Genomic DNA, 26,808 nt, shown 5'->3' with positions numbered 1-26,808 from the left:
ACACCCACAAACACACATGAAAACACTTACATACAGTAAATGAACACCAATTAGTCTGAGCCTTAGCACTACAGATAGACCTCAGGTACGCTCACCTCTTTTGTGAGAACTTTGCAAACATGGAGGCAGTGAGAGCGAGAGGAAGAGGAAGAGGAAGAGAGAGGGGAGCAGGAGGAGGACTAGGACAAGAACAAAGAAGGGGACCAGGCAATAGACTGAGACATATTTCTCAGTCTATGCATGGGTGTCATATCTCAGGTCTCAGGTCTCATATCTCTGATGGCAGAGAGTCCAGCCCAACCTGAGTTGCTACACGGTAGCATCCATAATACGGACATTTAGACTGCAGAACAGGTATGTCTTCAACTTTCTACACAAGACTGTACCTATGCAATTGTTGCACATCATTCTGCATCATAGTACAATACCATTTAGTCCTACAATATTAGGTCCTCAGTGAACAAAATAAATTGGTATAGTGCTGTGAAGTACATGTAATACAGTTTTGATGTTATTGTGTACAGTATGACAGTACAGTACAGTGGCTTGCGAAATAATTCAACCCCCTTGGCATTTTTCCTATTTTGTTGCCTTACAACCTGGAAATAAAATTGAGTTTTTGGGTGTTTGTATCATTTGATTTACACAACATGCTTACCATTTTGAAGATGCAAAATATTATACAAGAAATAAGACAAAAAACGGAAAACTTGAGTATGCATAACTATTCACCCCCCCTCCACCTAAAGACAATACTTTGAAGAGTCACCTTTTGCAGCAATTACAGCTGCAAGTATCTTGGGGTATGTCTCTATAAGCTTGGCACACTCTAGCCACTGGGATTTTTGCCCATTCTTCAAGGCAAAACTGCTCCAGCTCCTTCAAGTTGGATGTACAGCTATCTTTAAGTCTTACCACAGATTATCAATTGGATTGAGGTCTGGGCTTTGACTATGCCATTCCAAGACATTTAAATGTTTCCATTTAAACTATTTGAGTGTTGATTTAGCATTATGCTTAGCGTGATTGTACTGCTGGAAGGTGAACCTCCGTCCCAGTCTCAAATCTCTGGAAGACTGAAATAGGTTTCACCTCAAGAATTTCCCTGTATTTAGCGCCATCCATCATTCCTTCAATTCTGACCAGTTTTCCAGTCCCTGCCGATGAAAAACATCCCCACAGCATGGGGATGGTGTTCTCGGGGTGATGAGAGGTGTTGGGTTTGCGCCAGACATAGTGTTTTCCTTGATGGCCAAAAAGCTACATTTTAGTCTCATCTGACCAGACTACCTTCTTCTGTATGTTTGGGGAGTCTCTCACATGCCTTTTGGCAAACACCAAACATGTTTGTTAATTTTTTCTTTAAGCAATGGCTTTTCTCTGGCCACTCTTCCGTAAAGCCCAGCTCTGTGGAGTATATGGCTTAAAGTGGTTCTATGGACAGATACTCCAATCTCTCCTGTTATCTCAGGGTTATCTTTGGTCCCTTTGTTGCCTCTCTGATTAAAGCCCTTCTTGCCTGGGCCATGAGTTTTGGTGGGCGGCCCTCTCTTGGCAGGTTTGTTGTGGTGCCATATTCTTTAACATTTTTTATAATAGATTTAATGGTGCTCTGTGGGATGTTCAAAGTTTCAGATATTTTTTTATAACCCAACCCTGATCTTTACTTCTCCACAACTGTAACGTTCGTCTTGTGGTGAATGAACGGACCAAGGCGCAGCGGGTGATGAATACATACTGATTTATTTATAACAAGACGAAAACACTAATGAACATTAGAACAAACTACAAAACAATAAACGAAGTCAACAGACCTGAACAAACGAACTTACATATAGACGAAGAACGCACGAACAGGAACAGACTACCTAAAACGAACGAACAAACGAAACAGTCCCGTGTGGTATACACAGACACAGGAACAATCACCCACAAACAAACAGTGAGAACAGCCTACCTTAATATGGTTCTCAATCAGAGGAAACGTCAAACACCTGCCTCTAATTGAGAACCATATCAGGCAACACATTAACCCAACATAGAAAACACATAACATAGACTACCCACCCCAACTCACGCCCTGACCAACTAAACACATACAAAACAACAGAAAACAGGTCAGGAACGTGACAGAACCCCCCCCCCCCCCCCCTCAAGGTGCGAACTCCGGGCGCACCCCTAAAACTCAAGGGGAGGGTCTGGGTGGGCATCTGTCCGCGGTGGCGGCTCCTGCGGTGGACGAGGACACCACTCCACCATTGTCTTTGTCCCCCTCCTTAGCGTCCCTTGAGTGGCGACCCTCGCCCCCGACCATGGTCCAGGAACCTTCACCAAGGCCCCTCCTAAATAGAGGAGACAACTCAGGACAGAGAGGTAGCTCAGGACAGAGAGGTAGCTCAGAACAGAGAGGTAGCTCTGGACTACTGGCAGCTCCGGACTGAGTGGCAGCTCCGGACTGAGTGGCAGCTCCGGACTGTAGGGCAGCTCCGGACTGTAGGGCAGCTCCGGACTGTAGGGCAGCTCCGGACTGAGTGGCAGCTCCGGACTGAGTGGCAGCTCCGGACTGAGTGGCAGCTCCGGACTGAGTGGCAGCTCCGGACTGAAAAGGCAGCTCCGGACTGAGTGGCAGCTCCGGACTGAGTGGCAGCTCCGGACTGAGTGGCAGCTCCGGACTGGAGGGCAGCTCATGACTGGAGGGCAGCTCATGACTGGAGGGCAGCTCATGACTGGAGGGCAGCTCATGACTGGAGGGCAGCTCATGACTGTAGGGCAGCTCATGACTGTAGGGCAGCTCATGACTGTAGGGCAGCTCATGACTGGAGGGCAGCTCATGACTGGAGGGCAGCTCATGACTGTAGGGCAGCTCCTGACTGGCTGGCGGCTCTGGCAGCTCCTGACTGGCTGGCGGCTCTGGCAGCTCCTGACTGGCTGGCGGCTCTGGCAGCTCCTGACTGGCTGGCGGCTCTGGCAGCTCCTGACTGGCTGGCGGCTCTGACAGCTCCTAACTGGCTGGCGGCTCTGGCAGCTCCTGACTGGCTGGCGGCTCTGGCAGCTCCTGACTGGCTAGCGGCTCTGGCAGCTCCTGACTGACGGACGGCTCTAATGGCTCGGGACAGACGGGCGGCTCTAATGGCTCGTGGTAGACGGATGGCTCAGATGGCGCTGGGCAGACAGATGGCTCAGACGGCGCTGGGCAGACGGATGGCTCAGACGGCGCTGGGCAGACGGATGGCTCAGACGGCGCTGGGCAGACGGATGGCTCAGACGGCGCTGGGCAGACGGATGGCTCAGACGGCGCTGGGCAGACGGATGGCTCAGACGGCGCTGGGCAGACGGATGGCTCAGACGGCGCTGGGCAGACGGATGGCTCAGACGGCGCTGGGCAGACAGATGGCTCAGACGGCGCTGGGCAGACAGATGGCTCAGACGGCGCTGGGCAGACGAGCAGTGCAGGCGGCGTTGAGCAGACGAGCAGTGCAGGCAGTTCAGACGGCGCTGGGCAGGCAGGCAGCTCAGACGGCGCTGGACAGACGAGCAGTGCAGACGGCGTTGGGCAGACGGCCGACTCCGACCTGCTGAGGCGCACAGCAGGCCTGGTGCGTGGTGCCGGAACTGGTGGTACCGGACTGGAGACACGCACCTCAAGGCTAGTGCGGGGAGCAGGAACAGGGCACACTGGACTCTCGAAGCGCACTATAGGCCTGGTGCGTGGTGCCGGAACTGGTGGTACCGGACTGGAGACATGCACCTCAAGGCTAGTGCGGGGAGCAGGAGCAGGGCACACTGGACTCTCGAAGCGCACTATAGGCCTGGTGCGTGGTGCCGGAACTGGTGGTACCGGACTGAGGGCACGCACCTCAGGGCGAGTGCGGGGAGAAGGAACAGTGCGTACAGGGCTCTGGAGACGCACAGGAGGCTTGGTGCGTGGTGCCGGAACTGGAGGTACTGGGCTGGAGACACGCACCATAGGGAGAGTGCGTGGAGGAGGAACAGGGCTCTGAAGACGCACCGGAAGCCTGGTGCGTGGTGTAGGCACTGGTGGTACTGGGCTGGGGCACATCTCAGGGCTAGTGCGGGGAGCAGTAACAGGACGCACAGGACTCTGGAGACGCACAGGAGGCTTGGTGCGTGGTGTAGGCACTGTCTTAACCAGACGGCTAGCACGCACCTCAGCACGAGTATGGAGAGCTGTTCCCGGTGACATCAACTCCCCGACACGTTCAGTCGGGCGAATGTCGTGCCTTATGCACCAAACCAGTACATCCCTCATAACTCTCTCCTCCAATTTCCCCATTAACTCCTTCACTGTCTCTGCGTCGCTCACCTCCAATACCACCCTGACCAGCTCCTTACGGTAAGCAAGGGGAGTTGGCTCAAGTCTACAACTTGACCCAGCTACACTCCCTTTTAACCCCCCCAATAAATTTTTGGGTGAGCCTCTCGGGCTTCCAGCCGCTCTGCCTTGCTAGCGCCTCATAATGCCGCCTCTCCGCTTTCGCTGCCTCCAGCTCCGCTTTGGGGCGGCGACACTCCTCTGGCTCTGCCCAGGGTCCTTCTCCGTCTAGCATTTCCTCCCGTGTCCATTCCTCCTTGTACCACTGCTGCTGTCGCTGCTGCCCGTTAACCCGCTGCTTGATCCTTCGTTGGTGGGTGATTCTGTAACGTTCGTCTTGTGGTGAATGAACGGACCAAGGCGCAGCGGGTGATGAATACATACTGATTTATTTATAACAAGACGAAAACACTAATGAACATTAGAACAAACTACAAAACAATAAACGAAGTCAACAGACCTGAACAAACGAACTTACATATAGACGAAGAACGCACGAACAGGAACAGACTACCTAAAACGAACGAACAAACGAAACAGTCCCGTGTGGTATACACAGACACAGGAACAATCACCCACAAACAAACAGTGAGAACAGCCTACCTTAATATGGTTCTCAATCAGAGGAAACGTCAAACACCTGCCTCTAATTGAGAACCATATCAGGCAACACATTAACCCAACATAGAAAACACATAACATAGACTACCCACCCCAACTCACGCCCTGACCAACTAAACACATACAAAACAACAGAAAACAGGTCAGGAACGTGACAACAACTTTGTCCCTGACCTGTTTGGAGAGCTTCTTGGTCTTCATGGTGCCGCTTGCTTGGTGGTGCCACATGCTTAGTGGTGTTGCAGACTCTGGGGCCTTTTAGTACAGGTGTATATATACTGAGATCATGTGACACGTCCTGTGACACTTAGATTGCACACAGGTGGACTTTGTTTAACTAATTGTGTGACTTCTGAAGGTAATTGGTTGCACCAGATCTTATTTAGGGGCTTCATAGCAAAGGGGTGAATACTAATGCATGCACCACTTTGAATTTTTACATTTTTTAGAATTTTTTGAAACAAGTTATTTTTTCCATTTCACTTCACCAATTTAAACTATTTTGTGTATGTCCATTACATGAAATCCAAATAAAAATCTATTTAAATTACAGGTTGTAATGCAACAAAATAGGAAAAATGCCAAGGGGGATGAATACTTTTGCAAGGCACTGTATATAAAAAAGAACCTAGGCAATGACATCATATTCTTGAATTTTCTACAGAACTGCCGGATGACCTGAGGGTGGAAGGCAACGTCTGTTCACCCATGAACAGAAACTGGCCATTGTCAATCTAGTGTTGGCAAACAACACCATCCGCCTACATCAATTACGAGAGCAAATCATCTCAGATCACACAACATTCAATAATATCAACTGTGTCAGTATGTCGACACTCTGCCGCATCTTGCATCAATACCAACTTACGATGAAGCAGCTGTACAGGGTTCCATTTGAGAGGAACAGCGTTAGAGTCAAAGACCTTCACTATGACTATGTGCAAGTAAGTGTCACTGTATTATACTGTAATACAATAGTGGCAATAGATTGTGTCCTATTGGCACTGCATAGATACATTCATATTGACCTGGCCAAGGCTTTCGACTCTGTCAATCACCACATCCTCATCGGCAGACTTGACAGCCTTGGTTTCTCAAATGATTGCCTCGCCTGGTTCACCAACTACTTCTCTGATAGAGTTCAGTGTGTCAAATCGGAGGGTCTGTTGTCCGGGCCTCTGGCAGTCTCTATGGGGGTGCCACAGGGTTCAATTCTTGGACCGACTCTCTTCTCTGTATACATCAATGATGTCACTCTTGCTGTTGGTGAGTCTCTGATCCACCTCTACGCAGACGACACCATTCTGTATACTTCTGGCCCTTCTTTGGACACTGTGTTAACAACCCTCCAGGCGAGCTTCAATGCCATACAACTCTCCTTCCGGGGCCTCCAATTTCTCTTAAATACAAGTAAAACTAAATGCATGCTCTTCAACCGATCGCTGCCTGCACCTGCCCGCCTGTCCAACATCACTACTCTGGACGGCTCTGACTTAGAATATGTGGACAACTACAAATACCTAGGTGTCTGGTTAGACTGTAAACTCTCCTTCCAGACTCACATCAAACCAAAGTTAAATCTAGAATTGGCTTCCTATTCCGCAACAAAGCATCCTTCACTCATGCTGCCAAACATACCCTTGTAAAACTGACCATCCTACCAATCCTCGACTTCGGTGATGTCATTTACAAAATAGCCTCCAATACCCTACTCAATAAATTGGATGCAGTCTATCACAGTGCCATCCGTTTTGTCACCAAAGCCCCATATACTACCCACCACTGCGACCTGTACACTCTCGTTGGCTGGCCCTCGCTTCATTCTCGTCGCCAAACCCACTGGCTCCAGGTCATCTACAAGACCCTGCTAGGTAAAGTCCCCCCTTATCTCAGCTCGCTGGTCACCATAGCAGCACCCACCTGTAGCACGCGCTCCAGCATGTATATCTCTCTGGTCACCCCCAAAACCAATTCTTCCTTTGGCCGCCTCTCCTTCCAGTTCTCTGCTGCCAATGACTGGAACGAACTACAAAAATCTCTGAAACTGGAAACACTTATCTCCCTCACTAGCTTTAAGCACCAGCTGTCAGAGCAGCTCATAGATTACTGCACCTGTATATAGCCCATCTATAATTTAGCCCAAACAACTACCTCTTTCCCTACTGTATTTATTTATTTATTTATTTTGCTCCTTTGCACCCCATTATTTCTATCTCTACTTTGCACATTCTTCCACTGCAAATCAACCATTCCAGTGTTTTACTTGCTATATTGTATTTACTTCGCCACCATGGCCTTTTTTTTGCCTTTACCTCCCTTATCTCACCTCACTTGCTCACATTGTATATAGACTTATTTTTCTACTGTATTATTGACTGTATGTTTGTTTTACTCCATGTGTAACTCTGTGTTGTTGTATGTGTCGAACTGCTTTGCTTTATCTTGGCCAGGTCGCAATTGTAAATGAGAACGTGTTCTCAACTTGCCAACCTGGTTAAATAAAGGTTAAATTAAAAAAATAGATACATTCAGACAAGCAGTATGTGACCTAGGCAGGTGCCCCCATTCTGGGGTTGGGGGGAGGTGGTTGTCTGTGGGGGCACCTGCCTTACCTGTAGCTTGTAGTTTTGACTGAATGTGTCTGACCCAACCCACCCCCATCCTTGTGTGAAAATGTAGACATTGTAGTCCTGTGTTTTGAGTTACACCATATTCACGGTACGGTGTATGCATTTTCTGTTACAGAGTCCTGGACTTTGACGCAGCTGCACAGCCTCATGAGTTCATTTTCACTGATGAAGCTGGATTCAATCTAGCTTAAACCAGGCGTCGGGGCCGAAATGTTAAAGGACAAAGAGCCGTTGTGAATGTCCCTGGGCAGCGCGGGGGAAATATCCCCTTGTGTGCCACCATCTGCAAGGAGTTCTCCATCACCACGCCACCCTGGGTCCCTACAATACTGCACACATAATCATATTTCTAGATGCACTATATAATGCAGTTGTACAGGACGGACCAGAGCAACCCAGGTTTGTGGTTATCTGGGATAATGTTAGTTTCCACCGGGCTGCACTGGTCAGGGACTGGTTCACCAACCACAACTTCACAGTTGTATACTTGCCCCCTTACTCCCCATTTCTCAATCCGATTGAGGAATTATTTTCGGCTTGGCGTTGGAAAGTGTATGACCGCCAACCACATGCCCACCTGCCTCCTCTGCAAGCAATGGAAGAGGCATGCGGAGACAGAAGTGGGGTAAGTCCAGGGTTGGATACGGATACAATATTTTCCCCATTGCCTAGCCATGGATGACATTGCTTGTGATGTGAATGAGGTGATGTGGCCAGACCCTAACAGAAGGCAGGATCCATAAACCATTCACCCCATCCCTTACAATCCCTTACAATATTATTTTTTGTTTACCATTGCACTGTAGTTTTACTGTAATTTGTTTTGTTGTCTGTGAGTTTACAGTAACATATTGTTTGATTACTGTACTGTAATTCTACTGTTCTTTGTGCTTTTTTGTTGTTGTTTAAACCTGCAATGGCAAAAAAAAATCAGTTGGATATGCTTTTTCTGAAGCATTTCTATTTTTGTGTTCATTGAAATGTGAGTGGATGTACTGTACTGGAACAATCTTTCACAGAAGCCTGTATGAGAAAATTAAAAAGGTATACAACGCACTAAAGACAGCAGTGTTTTGTATAAAGTACATCAGTGTGTTGTTGCTGCTTTGAAAGAGTAATTCAAATGGTGCGTGTGTGTATCATTTTGTTGCAAAAATGCCATTTTGTGAAAGGATTGTTAGGTTTTGATTTCAGAGTTTCATTCTGACATAGAAGTGAGATGTTTATCTCCAAGTGTTGTGTCTTATTTGGCTGGTGTGTAGAGTTCTGACACAATGAGACAAATTCCGCAACAAGTGTGTAAGCAATCGCAAAATACTGTAATGTGTGCTTATAAGCTGAGGAGGAACAAAGGAGGATGACACCAATCATCTCTGTCACCACACACACACATACACACATACACACACACACCATCAACCCTTAAGCCCAAGCATAATTTTCTCGCCATTCTCAATGACGTCTTTGATAGCTTTAGAAAGGGAAATTAAGTGTATGTGTGTGTGTGTATGTGTGTGTGTGTCTGCGTGTGTGTGCCTGCGTGTGCGTGCGTGTATGTGTGTGACAAGCCTCAGCTCGCGTAAGGAGCTTTGTGGAGGAGATGAGAGTTCAGCTGACAGTGGCTGAGGATTATCTGAAAGCATAGAAACAGCCTTAAAGAGAGAGAGTATGTGTGTGTGTGTGTGTGTGTGTGTGTGTGTGTGTGTGTGTGTGTGTGTGTGTGTGTGTGTGTGTGTGTGTGTGTGTGTGTGTGTGTGTGTGTGTGTGTGTGTGTGTGTGTGTGTGTGTGTGTGTGTGTGTGTGTGTGTGTGTGTGTGTGTGTGTGTGTAAATTGTAAAGAGCCATTTCCCTCAACAGGGACTATCAAAGTTCTTAGCTTTTATCTTTAATTATTTGAGAAAAGTGACTCCCAAAACACACTCAGCTCTGTCGAGAACATTCATATTATAAAAATAAAAAAAATGTCTTGTCAGATACAGATGAATGGTCTGCCTCACTGATGATGCATAATAACATGTTTACCTAGAATCCTCAGTTGCTACACCCATTTTTGCACTAATACATTTATGATATACAGTATACCCATTGATAATTGAAGAATACAAGTTATAAATGCCTCATGAGCTTAGTTCAAGTGTCGTACCCTATCAGAACCCAAAATAGAAGTTTGTTTTACTCCACTGTTTGTAGATAATGTAGATGTTAACAAACCCTTGTGTAGCCTCAAAACATGGTTAAAACTATAATATTGATATCATGGATGGCCAGGTAAATAAGGCAAATAAGTTAGGTAAATAAGTTAGGTATTCTCTGTTGAAAAATACTATATTTGTTGAAACCAAATATAGGATTTAATGACAACTGTTTTATTTGATTATTACCAAACCTATATTTCAAGTTGCAACCTATTATACCCATTAAATATCAAATACAAACAAATATTTCATGTAAATACGATTTTTTTAAATCTTGTTCCAAGTGTCATTTTTTTATTTGGAATTACCTATCCACATTTCTTCAATTGAGTTACAAGCAATTACCTAAATTCCCTGTAAATCAAGAAATGTAATTGGTTCAATAACTTTAAATAATATTTCCAAACATATTCTTTTCACAAGACTTTCACATTTAGTAGCCACAAAATCATATCTAAGCATTTGCAACCTTAACATCTCATTACCTTATATCTCATTACAGATGCTGGCAGTGTACAAGTTTTTGTTTGAATACCGAATAGACCACATTAACTGGAATTCACTCTCACGGGTGGGCAAAAATAACAAACTGAAAGCCGTGCCCACAATAAGCCACACATTCAACTCTTTTACATTGCCCACCCGTAGCTTCAGAAAGGAAAATTAAGTGTGTGTTTGTGTTTGTGGGCTGTGATATACTACATTATACAGTCCTGGCCTCATCCCAGCAGTGACCTGTCTCTCCTCTGGTGTATATTAGCTAGTACTTCATTTTCCAACATACTTTGCCAATTACCGCCTCGAAAGGTCAAAGGGTCATGGAGCACATCACCAACTCATAAATCTCACAGACAGTAATGAAAGTAGAGAAATGAGCATACTGGCACACAGACACACACACAAACACACACAACCACAATGACTGCAGGGATAGTAAAAGACCTCCAACCAATTATTTTCTGAATATGTGAATGTGCTGGACACTGTGTTATCACGTAAAATCATTTTGTTCTCTGGGTGACATTTCATGTCTAGTTACACCCTCTCAGTGTCGTAGTCCATAAATATTTAAATTACAAAGGGGTCACTTTATTCAAAAGATATCTTATGTGCTTATTGTTTTCTTTCAAATGACATAAATTAGAGTTATACCAACTGGGGTCATTTTTACCCCAGAGTAATTGTTTTGATCATAGCCCAAAAGTGGTTAATTAAATTCATCCAAATGTTCATGACTTTGTCAATACATCTAAATAATTGTTTATTGGTTTTGCATCAATCTAGACTTCAAAAAATACATATTTGCGTTGGGGTCATTTTGACCCCAACTCTGCTGTGTGCCAGCAGCTCAAACAGGCAGCTTGGTGCATTACACATGTCAATACCTCTCACAAATACAAGTAGTGATGAAGAGAATCTCTCCTCCACTTTGAGCCAGGAGAGATTGACAAGCATATTATTAATATTAGCTCTCTGTGTACATCCAAGGGCCAGCTGTGCTGCCCTGTTCTGAGACCATTGCAATTTTCCTAATTCCCTCTTTGTGGCACCTGACCACACGACTGAACAGTAGTCAAGGTAGGACATGGACTACTGTAGGACCTGCCTTGTTGATAGTGCTGTTAAGAATACAGAACAGCGCTTTATTATGGACAGACTTCTCCCCATCTTAGCTATTGTTGTATTAATATGTTTTGACCATGACAGTTTACAATCCAGGGTTACTCCAAGCAGTTTAGTCTCCTCAACTTGCTCAATTACCACATTATTCATTACAATATTTAGTTGAGGTTTAGGGTTTAGTGAATGATTTGTCCCAAATACAATGCTTTTAGTTTTAGAAATATTTAGGACTAACTTATTCCTTGCCACCCATTCTGAAACTAACTGCAGCTCTTTGTTAAGTGTTGCAGTCATTTCAGTCGTTGTGGTAGCTGACGTGTATAGTGTTGAGTCATCCGCATACATAGACATACTGGCTTTACTCAAGTAAGGGGCCTAGACAGCTGCCCTGGGGAATTCCTGATTCTACCTGGATTTTGTCAGGGTACTCAGCACACCCCGTACTACTGCTTCAGTTTTCTGGATGCATGCAGTGTTCTATAGATGTTACAGCCAGCTCACATTGAACCCGACCCAAGTTAAGCATGCGTAAATGGAACGTAATTCCCTTTTTGTGCACTTCCTCTCTATGCGTATTCTGACCTAGAACTTTAGCATAAGAATAGCGTGCAATTCAACCACAATTTATTGTTAGTTCCTTTGGTATAGCCTACATTATCATTCCATTTAATTGCACAGTTTTGCTTACCTTAATAACCTCTTACAGCTACCCCCCCTTCTTTCAATTTCCGCCTGAAGACATACCCAAATCTAACTGCCTCTAGCTCAGGCCCAGAAGCAAGGATATGCATATTCTTGGTACCATTTGAAAGAAAACACTCTGAAGTTTGTGTAGATGTGAATTGAATGTAGGAGAATACAACACAATAGATCTGGTTTAGATAATACAATGAAAAAAACATGTTTTTTCTTTTTATTGTTGTATCATCATCATTGTTGTATCATCATCTAAAGAGGAACCAGGCTATGAGGGGTGGCCAGTCCTCTTCTGGCTGTGCCGGGTGGAGATTATAACAGAACAGATTTTCAAACGTTCATAGATGACCAGCAGGGTCAGACACTAATAATCACAGTGGTTGTAGAGGGTGCAACAGGACAGCACCTCAAGAGTAAATATGAACAGTTTACCTCTAGATGGCCCGGGAGGTGTGGAGCCAGAGACAGCAGGGGTCCAGCTGGATGAACCAGCTTCAGAGGGGGATGGACACGTTGGCACTGGGGGCTCCCATTCGGTGTCAGTGTCACTGTGAAAGAAAATGTTCAGTTAGAATAGTTTCACATATGAGCCCTGTATCAACAGGTATAATAAAAAGATATATAGAGTACAGGGAACATAAAGTGCTGTTCCATTTAACTTTGGCCATTGTTGTGGGCCTGCCTCAAATAGGCTATTTCATGTGGGGGTGGGGTGGAATGGCAGACACACGCATCTCGACCATGCTCCCTCTAATCCATAATATGTAGACTGAGTGTTGGAAGCATGCTCGCTGTGTTGAGATGTGTGGGTTTGCTGTTACATTCTACTCCATTCCATTTTTATATATATATATATATATATACACACACAAACATAGGCTATGGGTCATTCACATACATACAAACATACAAACACCCACAATGTATAGCCAAATGTGTACTTTACACATTTCATTACATTTTTATATATTGCAAATAAAATGTAAAAACAATCACAAATAATATTTTATATTATTAATTTCAAACAACGGCATTAGCATGAGAAGAACTTACCAGTCCAAAACAATGTCCTCTCCGTTCAAAAAATATGCTTCCATTTTGGAGTCATAGCAATGGTCGCTAACTGAGTCGTCTTCCAAAAGCAGATCTGTTTAACTTTCACGATCAATTTCCTCTATAATTTTGTCTACATTCGTATATCTAGTCTTAGATTTAGCTTTCCCTGACTTATTCGCCATGATGTTCGATATATAAAGCTGAAGATGCGCGTTACCGAAATAGTGCTGTGCGTAACAAGCTTGGCTCCTTCCAGTATGAATCTTCAATGGCGAAAGCCCGTCTTTACGCCGGAGTTTACTACATGGGTTGGTCTTCCAACAGAGAAACATTACATATTGCCATTTACCTCTGCTCATTGGTTATCTACCCAGCTAGATTTCAAGACGATCAGTGGTCATTGGGTTAAAATACAGTCAATCAACGAAACAGCGGTCATATAATTGGTGCACAATGAGGTCATTACTTGTTGTCTTCCAATCGGTTTCTTTCGGTCAATACGTCCCGCGAAATGACCCATCAAGTTTGGTTGTGTTACATGTTTGGTTTCATTGCAATCAACTGGTTGTGTTACAAACAAACAGTTGATTGCAATGAAACCAAACATGACTGGATAAAGTCACGTTTAGTCTGTGTATTTACGTCGAATGTTTCGTTGAAAATTGAATGACACGGATTCACGACACCAGCGGTTCACAAAATGTTTCGTGTTAGGCTATAAAAATGGATTTAACCGAACAAAAGACCATTCATTGTGTAACAATGAGCCTTGGGATTGCAAACAGAGGAAAATCGTCAAAGGTAAACTATTTATTTTATTGCAATCTGTGATTTTGTTACGCCTGTGCTGGTTGAAATAGTATTTTGGTATGGGGCTCTGTCCTCAGATAATCGCATCGTATTCTTTCGCAGTAAATCCTTTTTTAAATCTGACAACGATTCTAGGCTTTTGAACCATGTGAGACACTTGTATTTTCAGGACTGTTTAATATGACTATTTATGTGGCGCTCACCGTATGTTGTCGAATTTAATCCCGCTACCGGGATCGGTAGCACAGAGAAGTTCATTTGCTTCCTCTGTAAACGGCGTAACGGCCATGTGGTTGTTGCTAAGAATCATTAGTAACGGTTGATAATATAAAAAATATATATAGGCTAATTCAATCGTTATGGAGCAGAGCGCAGACCAAGCTGTAACAGTTTGAACCCAACACATGATGCAATATTTGGCCTTGTCATCATACAGTTCAATGGTTAGTACAGGCAATAGATGAGGGTATAGCCTACTATTGTACACTATTCTCCCTATTATACACTGACCAAAAACATAAACGCAACATGCAAAAGATTTTACTGAGTTACAGTTCATATAAAATGAATTAGGCCCTAATCTATGGATTTCACATGACTGGGAATACAGATATGCATCTGTTGGTCAAAGATACCTTAAATAAAAGTAGGGGCGTGGATCAGAAAACCAGTCAGTATCTGGTGTGACCACCATTTGCCTCATGCAGCGTAACACATCTCCTTCCCATAGAGTTGATTAGGCTGTTGATTGTGGCCTGTGGAATGTTGTGCCACTCCTCTTCAATGACTGTGCAAGTTGCTAGATATTGGCGGAAACTGGAACATGCTTTCATACACGTCGATCCAGAGTATCCTGAACATGCTCAATGGGTGACATGTCTGGTGAGTATGCAGGCCATGGAAAAACTGGGACATTTTCAGCTTCATGTAACGGCTGATTTCCTCCTCTTCGTCTGAAGAGGAGGTGTAGGGATCGGACCAAGACGCAGAGTGGAAAGTGTGGCTGGCTCTGGCGGATCCTGGCTGGCTGGCTCTGGCGGATCCTGGCTGGCTGGCTCTGGCGGATCCTGGCTGGCTGGCTCTGGCGGATCCTGGCTGGCTGGCTCTGGCGGATCCTGGCTGGCTGACGGCTCTGGCGGATCCTGGCTGGCTGACGGCACTGGCGGATCCTGGCTGGCTGACGGCACTGGCGGATCCTGGCTGGCTGACGGCACTGGCGGATCCTGGCTGGCTGACGGCACTGGCTGCTCCTGGCTGGCTGACGGCACTGGCTGCTCCTGTCTGGCGGACGGCACTGGCTGCTCCTGTCTGGCGGACGGCACTGGCTGCTCCTGTCTGGCGGACGGCACTGGCTGCTCCTGTCTGGCGGACGGCTCTGGCTGCTCCTGTCTGGCGGACGGCTCTGGCTGCTCCTGTCTGGCGGACGGCTCTGGCTGCTCAACACAGACGGACAGCTCTGACGGCTCGGGACAGACGGGCAGCTCTGACGGCTCGGGACAGACGGGCAGCTCTGACGGCTCGGGACAGACGGGCAGCTCTGACGGCTCGGGACAGACGGGCAGCTCTGACGGCTCGGGACAGACGGGCAGCTCTGACGGCTCGGGACAGACGGGCAGCTCTGACGGCTCGGGACAGACGGACAGCTCTGACAGCGCTGGGCAGGCAGGCAGCTCAGACAGCGCTGGGCAGGCAGGCAGTTCAGACTCTGGCTGCGCTGTAAAGGAGGAAGGCTCTGACAGCGCTGGACAGGTGGGAGCAACTGGAGAGAGAAAACGGAGAGACAGCCTGGTGCGGGGGGCTGCCACCGGAGGACTGGTACGTGGAGGTGGCACCGGAATTACCGGACCGTGAAGGAGGACACGCGCTCTTGAGCACCGAGCCTGCCCAACCTTACCAGGTTGAATGGTCCCCGTAGCCCTGCCAGTGCGGCGAGGTGGAATAGCCCGCACTGGGCTATGCTGGCGAACCGGGGACACCATTTGTAAGGCTGGTGCCATGTACGCCGGCCCGAGGAGACGCACTGGAGACCAGATGCGTTGGGCCGGCTTCATGACACCCGGCTCGATGCCCAACCTAGCCCTACCAGTGCGGCGAGGTGGAATAGCCCGCACTGGGCTAAGCACGCATACTGGGGACACCGTGCGCTCCACCGCATAACACGGTGTCTGACCAGTACGACGCCCTCTCACTCCACGGTAAGCACAGGGAGTTGGCTCAGGTCTCCTACCCGGCTTTGCCACACTCCGCGTGTGCCCCCCCCCAAGAAATTTTTGGGTCTGACTCTCGGGCTCCCAACCGCGTCGCCGCGCTGCCTCCTCATACCAGCGCCTCTCTGCCTTCGCTGCCTCCAACTCTGCCTTGGGACGGCGATATTCCCCTGGCTGAGCCCAGGGTCCTTTGCCGTCCAGGATCTCTTCCCAAGTCCAGGAGTCCTGGGTTTTTGGCCGCTGCTGCTGCTGCTGTTGCTGCCCTTTTCCACTCCGCTTGGTCCTTTGGTGGTGGGTGTTTCTGTAACGGCTGATTTCCTCCTCTTCGTCTGAAGAGGAGGTGTAGGGATCAGACCAAGACGCAGAGTGGAAAGTGTCCATGATTTATTATGAATAAACTGAACACTAACATGAAACAAAATAACAAATAGAATACAACCGAAAAACAGTCCCGTGTGGTACGAATACTGACACGAAAGACAAACACCCACAAACACACACGTGAACCCCGGCTGCCTAAGTATGATTCTCAATCAGGGACAACGATTGACAGCTGCCTCAGCTGCCTCTGATTGAGAATCATACCAGGCCGAACGCACAAACCCCAACATATAAAGCAACACAGACCCACCCAACTCACGCCCTGACCATACTAAATAAATACAAAACAAGAGAAAACAGGTCAGGAACGTGACACTTCAAGGGAATTGTGTACAGATCCTTGCAACATGGGTCCGTGGATTATCATGCTGAAACATGAGGTGATGGCGGCGGATGAATGGTACGACAATGGGCCTCAGGATCTCGGCACAGTATCTCTGTGCATTTAAATTGCCATGGATAAAATGCAATTGTGTTCGTTTTACGTAGCTTATGCCTGCCCATACCATAACCCCGACTGCCACAATGGGGCACTCTGTGCAAACCCACAGTGTCATCAGCTGTCTGGGTGGCTGGTCTCAGATGATCCCGCAGGTGAAGATGTCAGATGTGAAGGTCCTGGGATGGCGTGGTTACACACAGCCTGCTGTTGTGATGCCGGTTGGATGTACTGCCAAATTCTCTAAAATGACGTTGGAGGCGGCTTATGTTAGAATAATTAACACATTCTCTGGCAACATTTCTGGTGGACATTCCTGAAGTCAGCATGCCAGTTGCACACTCCCTCAAAACTTGAGACATCTGTGGCTTTGTGTTTTGTGACAAAACTGCACATTTTAGTTGTGGCCTTGTATTGTCCCAAGCACAAGGTGCCCCTGTATAATGATCATGCTTTTTAATCAGCTTCTTGATATGCCACAGCTGTCAAGTGGATGGATTATCTTGGCAAAGGAGAACTGCTCACTAACCGGGATGTAAACAAATTTGTTCACCAATTTTGAGAGAGATAAGCTTTTTGGGGATCTTTTATTTCAGCTCATGAAACATGAGACCAACACTTTACATGTTGCATTTATATTTCTGTTTAGTATAATTCTATGTACACTTATTTTCCAATGTTACCATAGGTTGAAGAACTGATGGTGGCAATTTTCAGAATGAATCAAAACACAGTTTTCTTTCTTTCTTGTGTAAAGGCTCTGCAAATCTGTTTTAAATACTTTCCTAAACCTAAATAATCTACAACATCAAATAATGTTTAAATCTACCAATTGGTGGTAAAATGGAGACGAATATGCATATACAGTGCCTTCAGAAAGTATTCATACCCCTTGACTTATTCCACATTTTGTTCTTACAGGCTGAATTGAAAATGGTTTTAATGTATGTGTTTTCTCACCCATCTACACACAATACCACATAATGATAAAGAGAAAGCATGTTTTTAGAATTGTTTGCAAATTTATTAAAAATGAAATACAGAAATATCAAATTTACATAATGAGTAGAAGCACATTTGGCAGATATTACAGCTGGGAGTCGTTCTGGGTAAGTCTCTAAGAGCATTCCACAACTGGATTGTGCAACATTTGCCCATTATTCTTCAAAGAATTATCCAATCTCAAATCAAATCAAAGTTTATTTGTCACGTACGCCGAATACAACAGTGAAACGCTTACTTACAGGCTCTAACCAACAGTGCAAAAAAGGTATTAGGTGAACAATAGGTAAGTAAAGAAATAAAAACAACCTTAAAAAAGACAGTGAAAACTATCAGTAGAAAGGCTGTATACAGTAGCGAGGCTATAAGAGTAGCGAGGCTACATATAGGCACCGGTTAGTCGGCTGATTGAGGTAGTATGTACATGTAGATATGGTTAAAGTGACTATGCATATATGATAAACAGAGAGTAGCAGTAGCATAAAGGAGGGGTTGGCGGGTGGTGGGTGGTGGGACACAATGCAGATAGCCCGGTTAGCCAATGTGCAGGGGCACTGGTTGGTCGGCCCAATTGAGGTAGTATGTACATGAATGTATAGTTAAAGTGACTATGCATATATGATAAACAGAGAGTAGCAGCAGTGTAAAAGAGGGGTTGAGGGGGGGGCACACAATGCAAATAGTCCGGGTAGCCATTTGATTACCTGTTCAAGAGTCTTATGGCTTTGGGGTAAAATCCGAAGCCTTTTTTCCTAGACTTGGCACTTCGGTACCGCTTGCCATATGGTAGTAGAGAGAACAGTCTATGACTGGGGTGGCTGGGGTCTTTAACAATTTTTAGGGCCTTCCTCTGACACCGCCTGGTGTAGAGATCCTGGATGGCAGGCAGCTTAGCCTTTTCCTTAAGGAAAAGCGTTGCCTGAATCAACGAGTCTCCATGGTGATGGATAAACTTTATATCAACGGGCAATTGTATCAGGACTCTAGAGTAACTCCCTGGCTATTTTAATTTAATGTTCAAATCTGAGTTTGTGTGTTGTAGTGTATCATGACAACTTCAACTATAACGAATACATGCTCTATTGATCTCCACTTGATGAGGAAAGGGTTGCATATAGCTCAGGTTAATGTATGTAGCCTTCTTAACAAAATACATGAGGTTTTTAACTTGGTCAACATAAATAATATTCATATTTTGGCCTTGACCAAAACGCATTTAGATGCATCCGTAAATGATGGGCAAATGAACATTCAAGGATATAGTCTACTGAGAAGGGACAGGAATAGTGGGGGTGTAGCACTGTATATTCAGAATCATATACCTTTTAAGAGGAGGGATGACCTTAATGTATGTCAAATAGAGGCACTATGGGCTCAAGTACATCTGCCTCACCAGCCACCCATATTGGTGGGATGTGTGTATAGACCTCCTAGCTATAAGGTGTCCTATCTGGATGACTTATGTACTGGGTTTGACCAGGCCACAGATAGCAATAGAGATGTATTTATCTTGGGTGATTTTAATATAAATTGGAAGGATCACAATAATTCGAATAGAACAAAATTGATTAAATATGCCAAGAACTGTGGTTTGAAACAAATGGTTAATGATACTACTAGATCTTCAATTAAGTTGGGTCATCGTTCAGACACATGCATTGATCTGATTTTCTGTAATATACCATTGCAATGCTTAAAAGCCAGATCAATGCCAGTGGGCTGGACAGACCATAATATTGTGACCATAACCATGAACACCAAGGTTCCAAAGAAACCCCCTAGGATTGTGGTCAAAATAAATGTTAAAACATTTAATCATGAGCTATTTAAATGATTTGGCTGCTGTACCCTGGGAGCTGATTTATCTAGAGGATGATTTAAATCACGCTACAGAATGTTTTATTGATTTGCTCACTGAGGTAATGGACCATCATGCACCAGTAAGAAAGAGTACAGTTGGTGCCAGTCCATCTCCATGGATTGATGATGAACTGGGTGAGGCTTTTTCTCAAGGAAATATGGGAAAAGTCTTAGCAGCCAAGTCAAAATTAGAAATTGATGAACAGAATTATAGAACATTACGTAATTATGCAGTTAAATTGAATTGAAAGAAAAAAAAGTTATTTTACAACAATGCTTTTATTGATTGTAAAAATGATTCTAAAAAGGTATGGAACACAGTTAAGGGCTTACTTGGTACATCTATCTCATCATGCCCATCTAGTGTGGAGGTTGACGGGAGAATAATAACAAAATCAGTTGATTGCCAATCATTTTGCAGATTATTTTACAAAGAAAATGTAATTACTGAGCAACAATGTAAACATACATTCTTCCAAACAAGCTATTGTCCAATGGATTGATGATCATATTATGAGCAACAAGATCTGCTCTTTTAGTCTACAAACGGTGTCAGTGGAGGAGGTGTTAAACCTATTGAAGTCATTACCTGATGTGACTAGGGTGGGCATTCTAGTTTCTTTATTTCTATGTTTTCTATTTCTTTGTGTTTGGCCGGGTGTGGTTCTCAATCAAAGGCAGCTGTCTATCGTTGTCTCTGATTGGAAATCATACTTAGGCAGCCTTTTCCCACCTGTGTTTTGTGGGTAGTTGTTTTCTGTTTTGTGTCTGCACCAGACCGAACTGTTTTGTTTTGTTCTTCTTTGTTATTTTGTTTCAGTGTTCAGTTTAATAAATGATAATGAACACGTACCACGCTGCGCTTTGGTCCACTCCTTCTGACGACGAGCGTGACATGGTAAATCTACAGGTTATGGCTCTTATGGACAATTTTTTGCTTCGCTGTGCTGCTCCCCAGATTGCAGTTCCACTGAGATACATATTTAATTGGTCGCTTGAAAAGGGGATGTTTGCAAATGTATGGAAGCATGCGAAACTGTGTCCTATTCCGAAAGACTGCAAAGAACCCATTACTCATGCCAATAGTCGACCAATTAGTCTACTCCCTACACTCAGTAAGATTTTGGAGGGTATTGTGAGTCGACAAATGTGGGAGTACATGGAAAAGAATGATCTGATTACAGCCAATCAGCATGCTTATCGCAAAACCATTCCACAACCACTGCATTGGTTGACATGACTGACCAGTGGCTCAATGCTATGGATAATGGCAAGTTTGTGGGTGTACTATTTTTAGATTTCAGTGCAGCATTTGATTTAGTGGATCATGAAATAATTTTGACAAAATGAATGCATTATGGTTTTAAGGAGGTAGCATTGAATTGGGTACAGTCATATCTAACTGACAGGAAACAGTCCACCTATATCAATGGTTCATTTTCTTCCCCTCATGTGTTAAACTGTGGAATACCGCAGGGCAGCTGCCTTGGGCCACTTCTTTATTTAATATATACCAACGACCTTCCCTATGTCTTAGCTGAAACTCAAGCTACTATATTTGCAGATGATACTACAATTTATGCAGCAAGACAATCGGTTCAACAGGTATAGTAAGCTTTACAAGGAGATTTGGAGAATATCAGGGAGTGGGTTTGCCAAAACAAACTTGTTTTAAACACGGTGTCTGCCTCATCTTCTGGGTTCTGCCGACTATTAGTGGCTCAGTTTGCTAAGTGACTGTTTCTCACACCGGAGACCCGAGTTTGTAACCGGGTCCTGACAAAAACAGCATGGGACCCAATTAAGTATGGGAGGAGTACAAATTGAAGAAGTGGCAGAAATCAAACTATTGGGAGTGCAGCTAGACAACTGCTTATCATGGTCGTCTCAAATAACTAATCTATGTTAAAAAAAATATTAAAACAGCATGCATAATCAGAAGGATAGCTAAATATTTACCAGGACAAATTCTTCAGCAAGTAACACAAGCATTAAATGAGAGTCAGGTGAACTACTCTTCTGTGGTCTGGGGAAATGCATCATAGTGAAGTTAGGAGGCTGCAGAATGCACAGAACAAAGCAGCAAGGATTGTTTTAAGGTGGAGATATGGTTCTTCTGTTGCAGTCATGCGCAGTGTTCTTGGTTGGTCATCAATCGACAAGATGATTGAAAAAAACATGCTTATTTTATTTCATAATATACATAATTTAAAACGGCCAAGTTCTATTCAAAACGGTATTCAGTTGGTAAGAGACATACATTTCGTAAATACTAGAAATAGATTGTCCACCATCTATGCGTTATCCAGACAGAAAAGAGAAATAGGCAAAATAACATTTCGATTTAGAGCAATAAAGAAATGGAATAAATTAACTGAGCAAACAAGAAACCTTTCAATATATACATTTAAAAATTATTTTAAAACAATTTAAATAAAATACATAGAAATGTTGTGGGACTATAGTAGATGAAGAATCAATATTTTTTAGATTGAGTATTTATTGGGTCATTATGTTAGTATATTATGTATGTTTGTAATAGTGTGTTATATGTGAAAATGTGTTCATATTATAAATGGTATTTTAATGTTTAAGGACTCTTAGTCCAAATGGTGACTAAAAGAGATCCAAATAAAATAAAATAAAATAAAATGTACTGGGTCGTACGCATTACCCTCTGTAGTGCCGTACCAGGCGGTGATGAGACCAGTCAGGATGCTCTCAATGTTGCAGCTGTAGAACCTTTCGAGGATCAGAGGACCCATGCCAAATCTTTTTAGTTTCCTGAGGGGGAATAGGCTTTGTCGTGCCCTCTTCACGACTGTTTTGGTGTGTTTGGACCATTCTAGTTTGTTGGTGATGTGGACACCAAGGAACTTGAAGCTCTCAACCTGCTCCACTACAGCCCCGTCGATGAGAATGGGGGCGTGCTCGGTCCTCTTTTTCCTGTAGTCCACAATCATCTCCTTAGTCTTGGTTACGTTGAGGGATAGGTTTTTATTCTGGCACCGCCAGGTCTCTGACCTCCTCTCTATAGGCTGTCTCGTCGTTGTCGGTGATCAGGCCTACCACTGTTGTGTTGTCTGCAAACTTAATGATGGTGGTGGAGTCGTGCCTGGCCATGCAGTCGTGGGTGAACAGGGAGTACAGGAGGGGACTGAGCACGCACCCCTGAGGGGCTCCAGTGTTGAGGATCAGGGTGGCAGATGTGTTGCCTCACCACCTGGGGGCGGCCTGTCAGGAAGTCCAGGATCCAGTTGCAGAGGGAAGTGTTTAGTCCCAGGATCCTTAGCTTAGTGATGAGCTTTGAGGGTACTATGGTGTTGAACACTGAGCTGTAGTCAATGAATAGCATTCTCACGTGTCCAGGTGGGTAAGGGCAGAGTGGGGTGCAATAGAGATTGCATCATCTGTGGATCTGTTTGGGTGGTATGCAAATTGGAGTGGGTCTAGGGTTTCTGGGATAATGCTGTTGATGTGAGCCATTACCTGCCTTTCAAAGCACTTCATGGCTACAGACGTGAGTGCTACGGGTCTGTAGTCATTTAGTTAGGTTGCCTTCGTGTTCTTGGGCACAGGGACTATGGTGGTCTGCTTGAAACATGTTGGTATTACAGACTATTACAGACTCAGGGACATGTTGAAAATGTCAGTGAAGACACCTGCCCGGAGCACATGCCCTGAGCAATCTCTGTCAAATCGGTTGTTGATCTTTGCTAGACAACCATTTTCAGGTTTTGCCATAGATTTTCAAGTAGATTTAAGTCACAACTGTAACTCAGGAGCATTCCCAGTCTTCTTGGTAAGCAACTCCAGTGTAGATTTGGCCTTGTGTTTTAGGTTATTGTCCTGCTGAAAGGTGAATTCATCTACCAGTCTGTTGGAAAGCAGACTGAACCAGGTTTTCCTCTAGGATTTTGCCTGTGCTTTCCATTCCATTTTTCCCCCTGAAAAACTCCCAAGCCCTTAACGATTACAAGCATACCCATAGCATGATTCAGCCGCCACTATACTTGAAACTATTTAGAGTGGTACTCAGTAATGTGTTGTATTGGATTTGCCCCAGACATAACACGTTGCATTTGAAAACCTCCCTAGTCTTTGTAGTTTATTCTGTTTTTGAAATTCACTGCTCGACTGAGTGTAGGGGGTACGGAGATAAAGTAGTCATTCAAAAATCATGTTAAAGTCCATGCAACTTATTATGTGACTTGTTAAGCACATTTCTACTCCTCAGCTTATTTAGGCTTGCCATAACAAATGGGTTGAATATTTATTGACTCAAGACATTTCAGCTTTTCATTTTTTATTAATTTGTAAAATAAAAAAAATAAAAACATAATTCCACATTGACATTATGGTATATTGTGTGTAGGCCAGTGACAAAAATATATAAATTTAACCCATTTGAAATGTGGAAAAAGTCAAGGGGTGTCAATACTTTCTGAAGGCACTGGATTTAGATGGCTTTCTGATCCCTAATATTCTGAACCCGTTCTCTCTATATATTCTAGCGAGCCTGTAGACAAATTTCTGACTAAAAAGGTACACAGTATTTGAAGGGATGGCTTAAGATAAATGTATGTACCCTCTTTATTTAAAACTCCATCCACAAGAAAATCTGTTAGCCAGCAAGTGGGAGGGTTTTCAGCAGTTGAATGAAATCTATTCAGAGCGTGCAAGGTAGCCACACCTGATTAAGGTAAGTCTGAATACCAAATACTGAAAAGTGCATAGAAAAGTCAGCGGTAGGAAAGGCGTACATTTACTAAGTCTGAATCGGGCCCCATGAGCTCTCTCAACATGAGACTAGCCTACACTCTCTCTCTTTCTCTTTCCCTCTCTTTTTCTGAGTCACTGCCTTTTATTTTCCTCTCGTTCTCCCTCTCTCTCTCTCTCTGTCTCTCTCTCCTCTCTTTCATTTTCCCCCCTCACCCTTCGCTCTCTCTCTCCCCTGTCTATCTCCATCTCGCTTTCTCTCCCTCCCCATCTCTCTCTACCCCCTCTCTTTTTCTTTCCTTTTTCCCCTAATTTTCATCTCTTCTTCCTCTGTCTATTTTTGGTCCTTCATTCTCGACCACCTGCAAACCGTCTAATTAGCTCACATCTGTTACTGCGCCGTTCATCTAATCACACTCACTCACACTCACACTCACACTCACACACACACACACACACACACACACACACACACACACACACACACACACACACACACACACACACTCACACTCACAAACACACCCATCTCAGCAGCGCTGCACACGCCTGGCTCCCCTCCATTCTTCTATCCTTCCATCCCACTAAAATCTCAGTAATATATCTGCATTACTTGTAAGTACACACATTCACACACACACACACACCGTGTACACACACACACACACACACACACACACACACACACACACACACACACACACACACACACTAAAACACACATACGCTCTGGCATACACATAGGAAGAAAGCAGACAGCAGCAATCTTGATCTACAAATACCGCTCGCTCTCTGTTAATGACTAGTATAGTATCATCAAGTCTTACTGCAAACACCTCAGTAATTACACCACAATAATTTTCTCAAGTAACTCTGCATTGGAGTCAGCTGTAATTCACTGGAAATATGTTTTTTAAGCATACAGGAGGCTTGTCTTTGTACATTAGATATGCTTTACAATGATGATGATAGTGATGATACTGATGTTGATTGCGATGATCATTATGATGATCATGATGACGATGATGATTAAGATGATGATTAAGATGATGATGATCATGGTTACGATGATGATGATTAAGATGATGATGATGCTGATTAAGATGATGATGACAATGATGAAGATGATCATGATGACAATTATGCTTATGATTCAGATGATGATTAAGATGATGATCATGATGATGATGATTAAGATGATGATAATCATGATGACAATGATGATGATTAAGATGGTTGATGATCTTGATGACAATGATGCTTAAGATGATGATGATCATGATGATGATGATTAAGATGATGATGATCATGATGACAATGATGATGATTATGATGATGATCATGATGACAATTATGATGATGATCAATATGATGATGATGATTAAGATGGTGAAAATGATGATGATCATGATGGTAATGATTAATATGATGATGGTGATGATTAAGATGATGATGATCATGATGACAATGATGATGATTAAGATGATGATGATTAAGATGATGATGATGATTAAGATGATGAAAATGATGATGATCATGATGGTAATGATTAAGATGATGATGGCGATGATTAAGATGATGATGATCATGATGACAATGCTGATGATTAAGATGATGATGATTAAGATGATGATGATGATTAAGATTATGTTGATCATGATGAAAATGATGACGATTACGATGATGATCATGATGACAATGATGCTGATGATTAAGATGATGATGATCATGATGACAGTGATGATGATTACGATGATGATGATTCCGATGATTATGATGATGACGATTCCGATGATAATTATAATAACGACAACAATGATAATGATGATGTATGTGTGTTTTTCTCTCATCAGGTCTCCGCAGCAGTTACTCCTGCAGTGTATGTAGTGTGGTGTTGAACTCCATTGAACAGTACCATGCTCACCTCCAGGGCTCCAAGCACCAGAACAAGTAAGTTGATAACACTAACTATGGCACACGAAAGAGAGAGAGAGAGAGAGAAGGTGAGAGAGAGAGGGGGGAGAGAGAGCATGACAGAGAGACAGGTTATGGGTGTGCAAACTGTGAACAGGACGTCAGCACAGTAATTTCCAGAGATGGAATCAGTTGCACTCGGTCTCTTCTGCATGCAATCTATTGACTTTGGTTCCAATATGGGTAGCCTATATGACAACAGCCATATTTCTCATTACATCAAAAATTAAGTTGAGTAAAAATTCTACCACCATCTGCAGTC

The 26,808-nt window shown here is 44.1% G+C and overlaps 1 protein-coding gene across 1 annotated transcript in view; it reads left to right on the top strand.

Annotated features, from left to right (window-relative positions):
• The window catches only part of zgc:171482 (zinc finger protein), a 96,988-nt gene extending 70,462 nt beyond the window's left edge, over positions 1-26,526 (top strand). The window contains exon 5 of the mRNA XM_038990873.1: positions 26,426-26,526. Within this exon, the coding sequence (XP_038846801.1) occupies positions 26,426-26,526 (101 nt within the window). The remainder of the gene's footprint in view (positions 1-26,425) is intronic.
• Positions 26,527-26,808: the final 282 nt, after the last annotated feature.

This window comes from Salvelinus namaycush, chromosome 4 (assembly GCF_016432855.1).
Source record: "Salvelinus namaycush isolate Seneca chromosome 4, SaNama_1.0, whole genome shotgun sequence".
NCBI classification, from domain to species: Eukaryota; Metazoa; Chordata; class Actinopteri; order Salmoniformes; family Salmonidae; genus Salvelinus; species Salvelinus namaycush.
The sequence above is the reverse complement of the archived record's forward strand: the minus strand, read 5'-3'. Positions and strand labels throughout refer to the sequence as shown.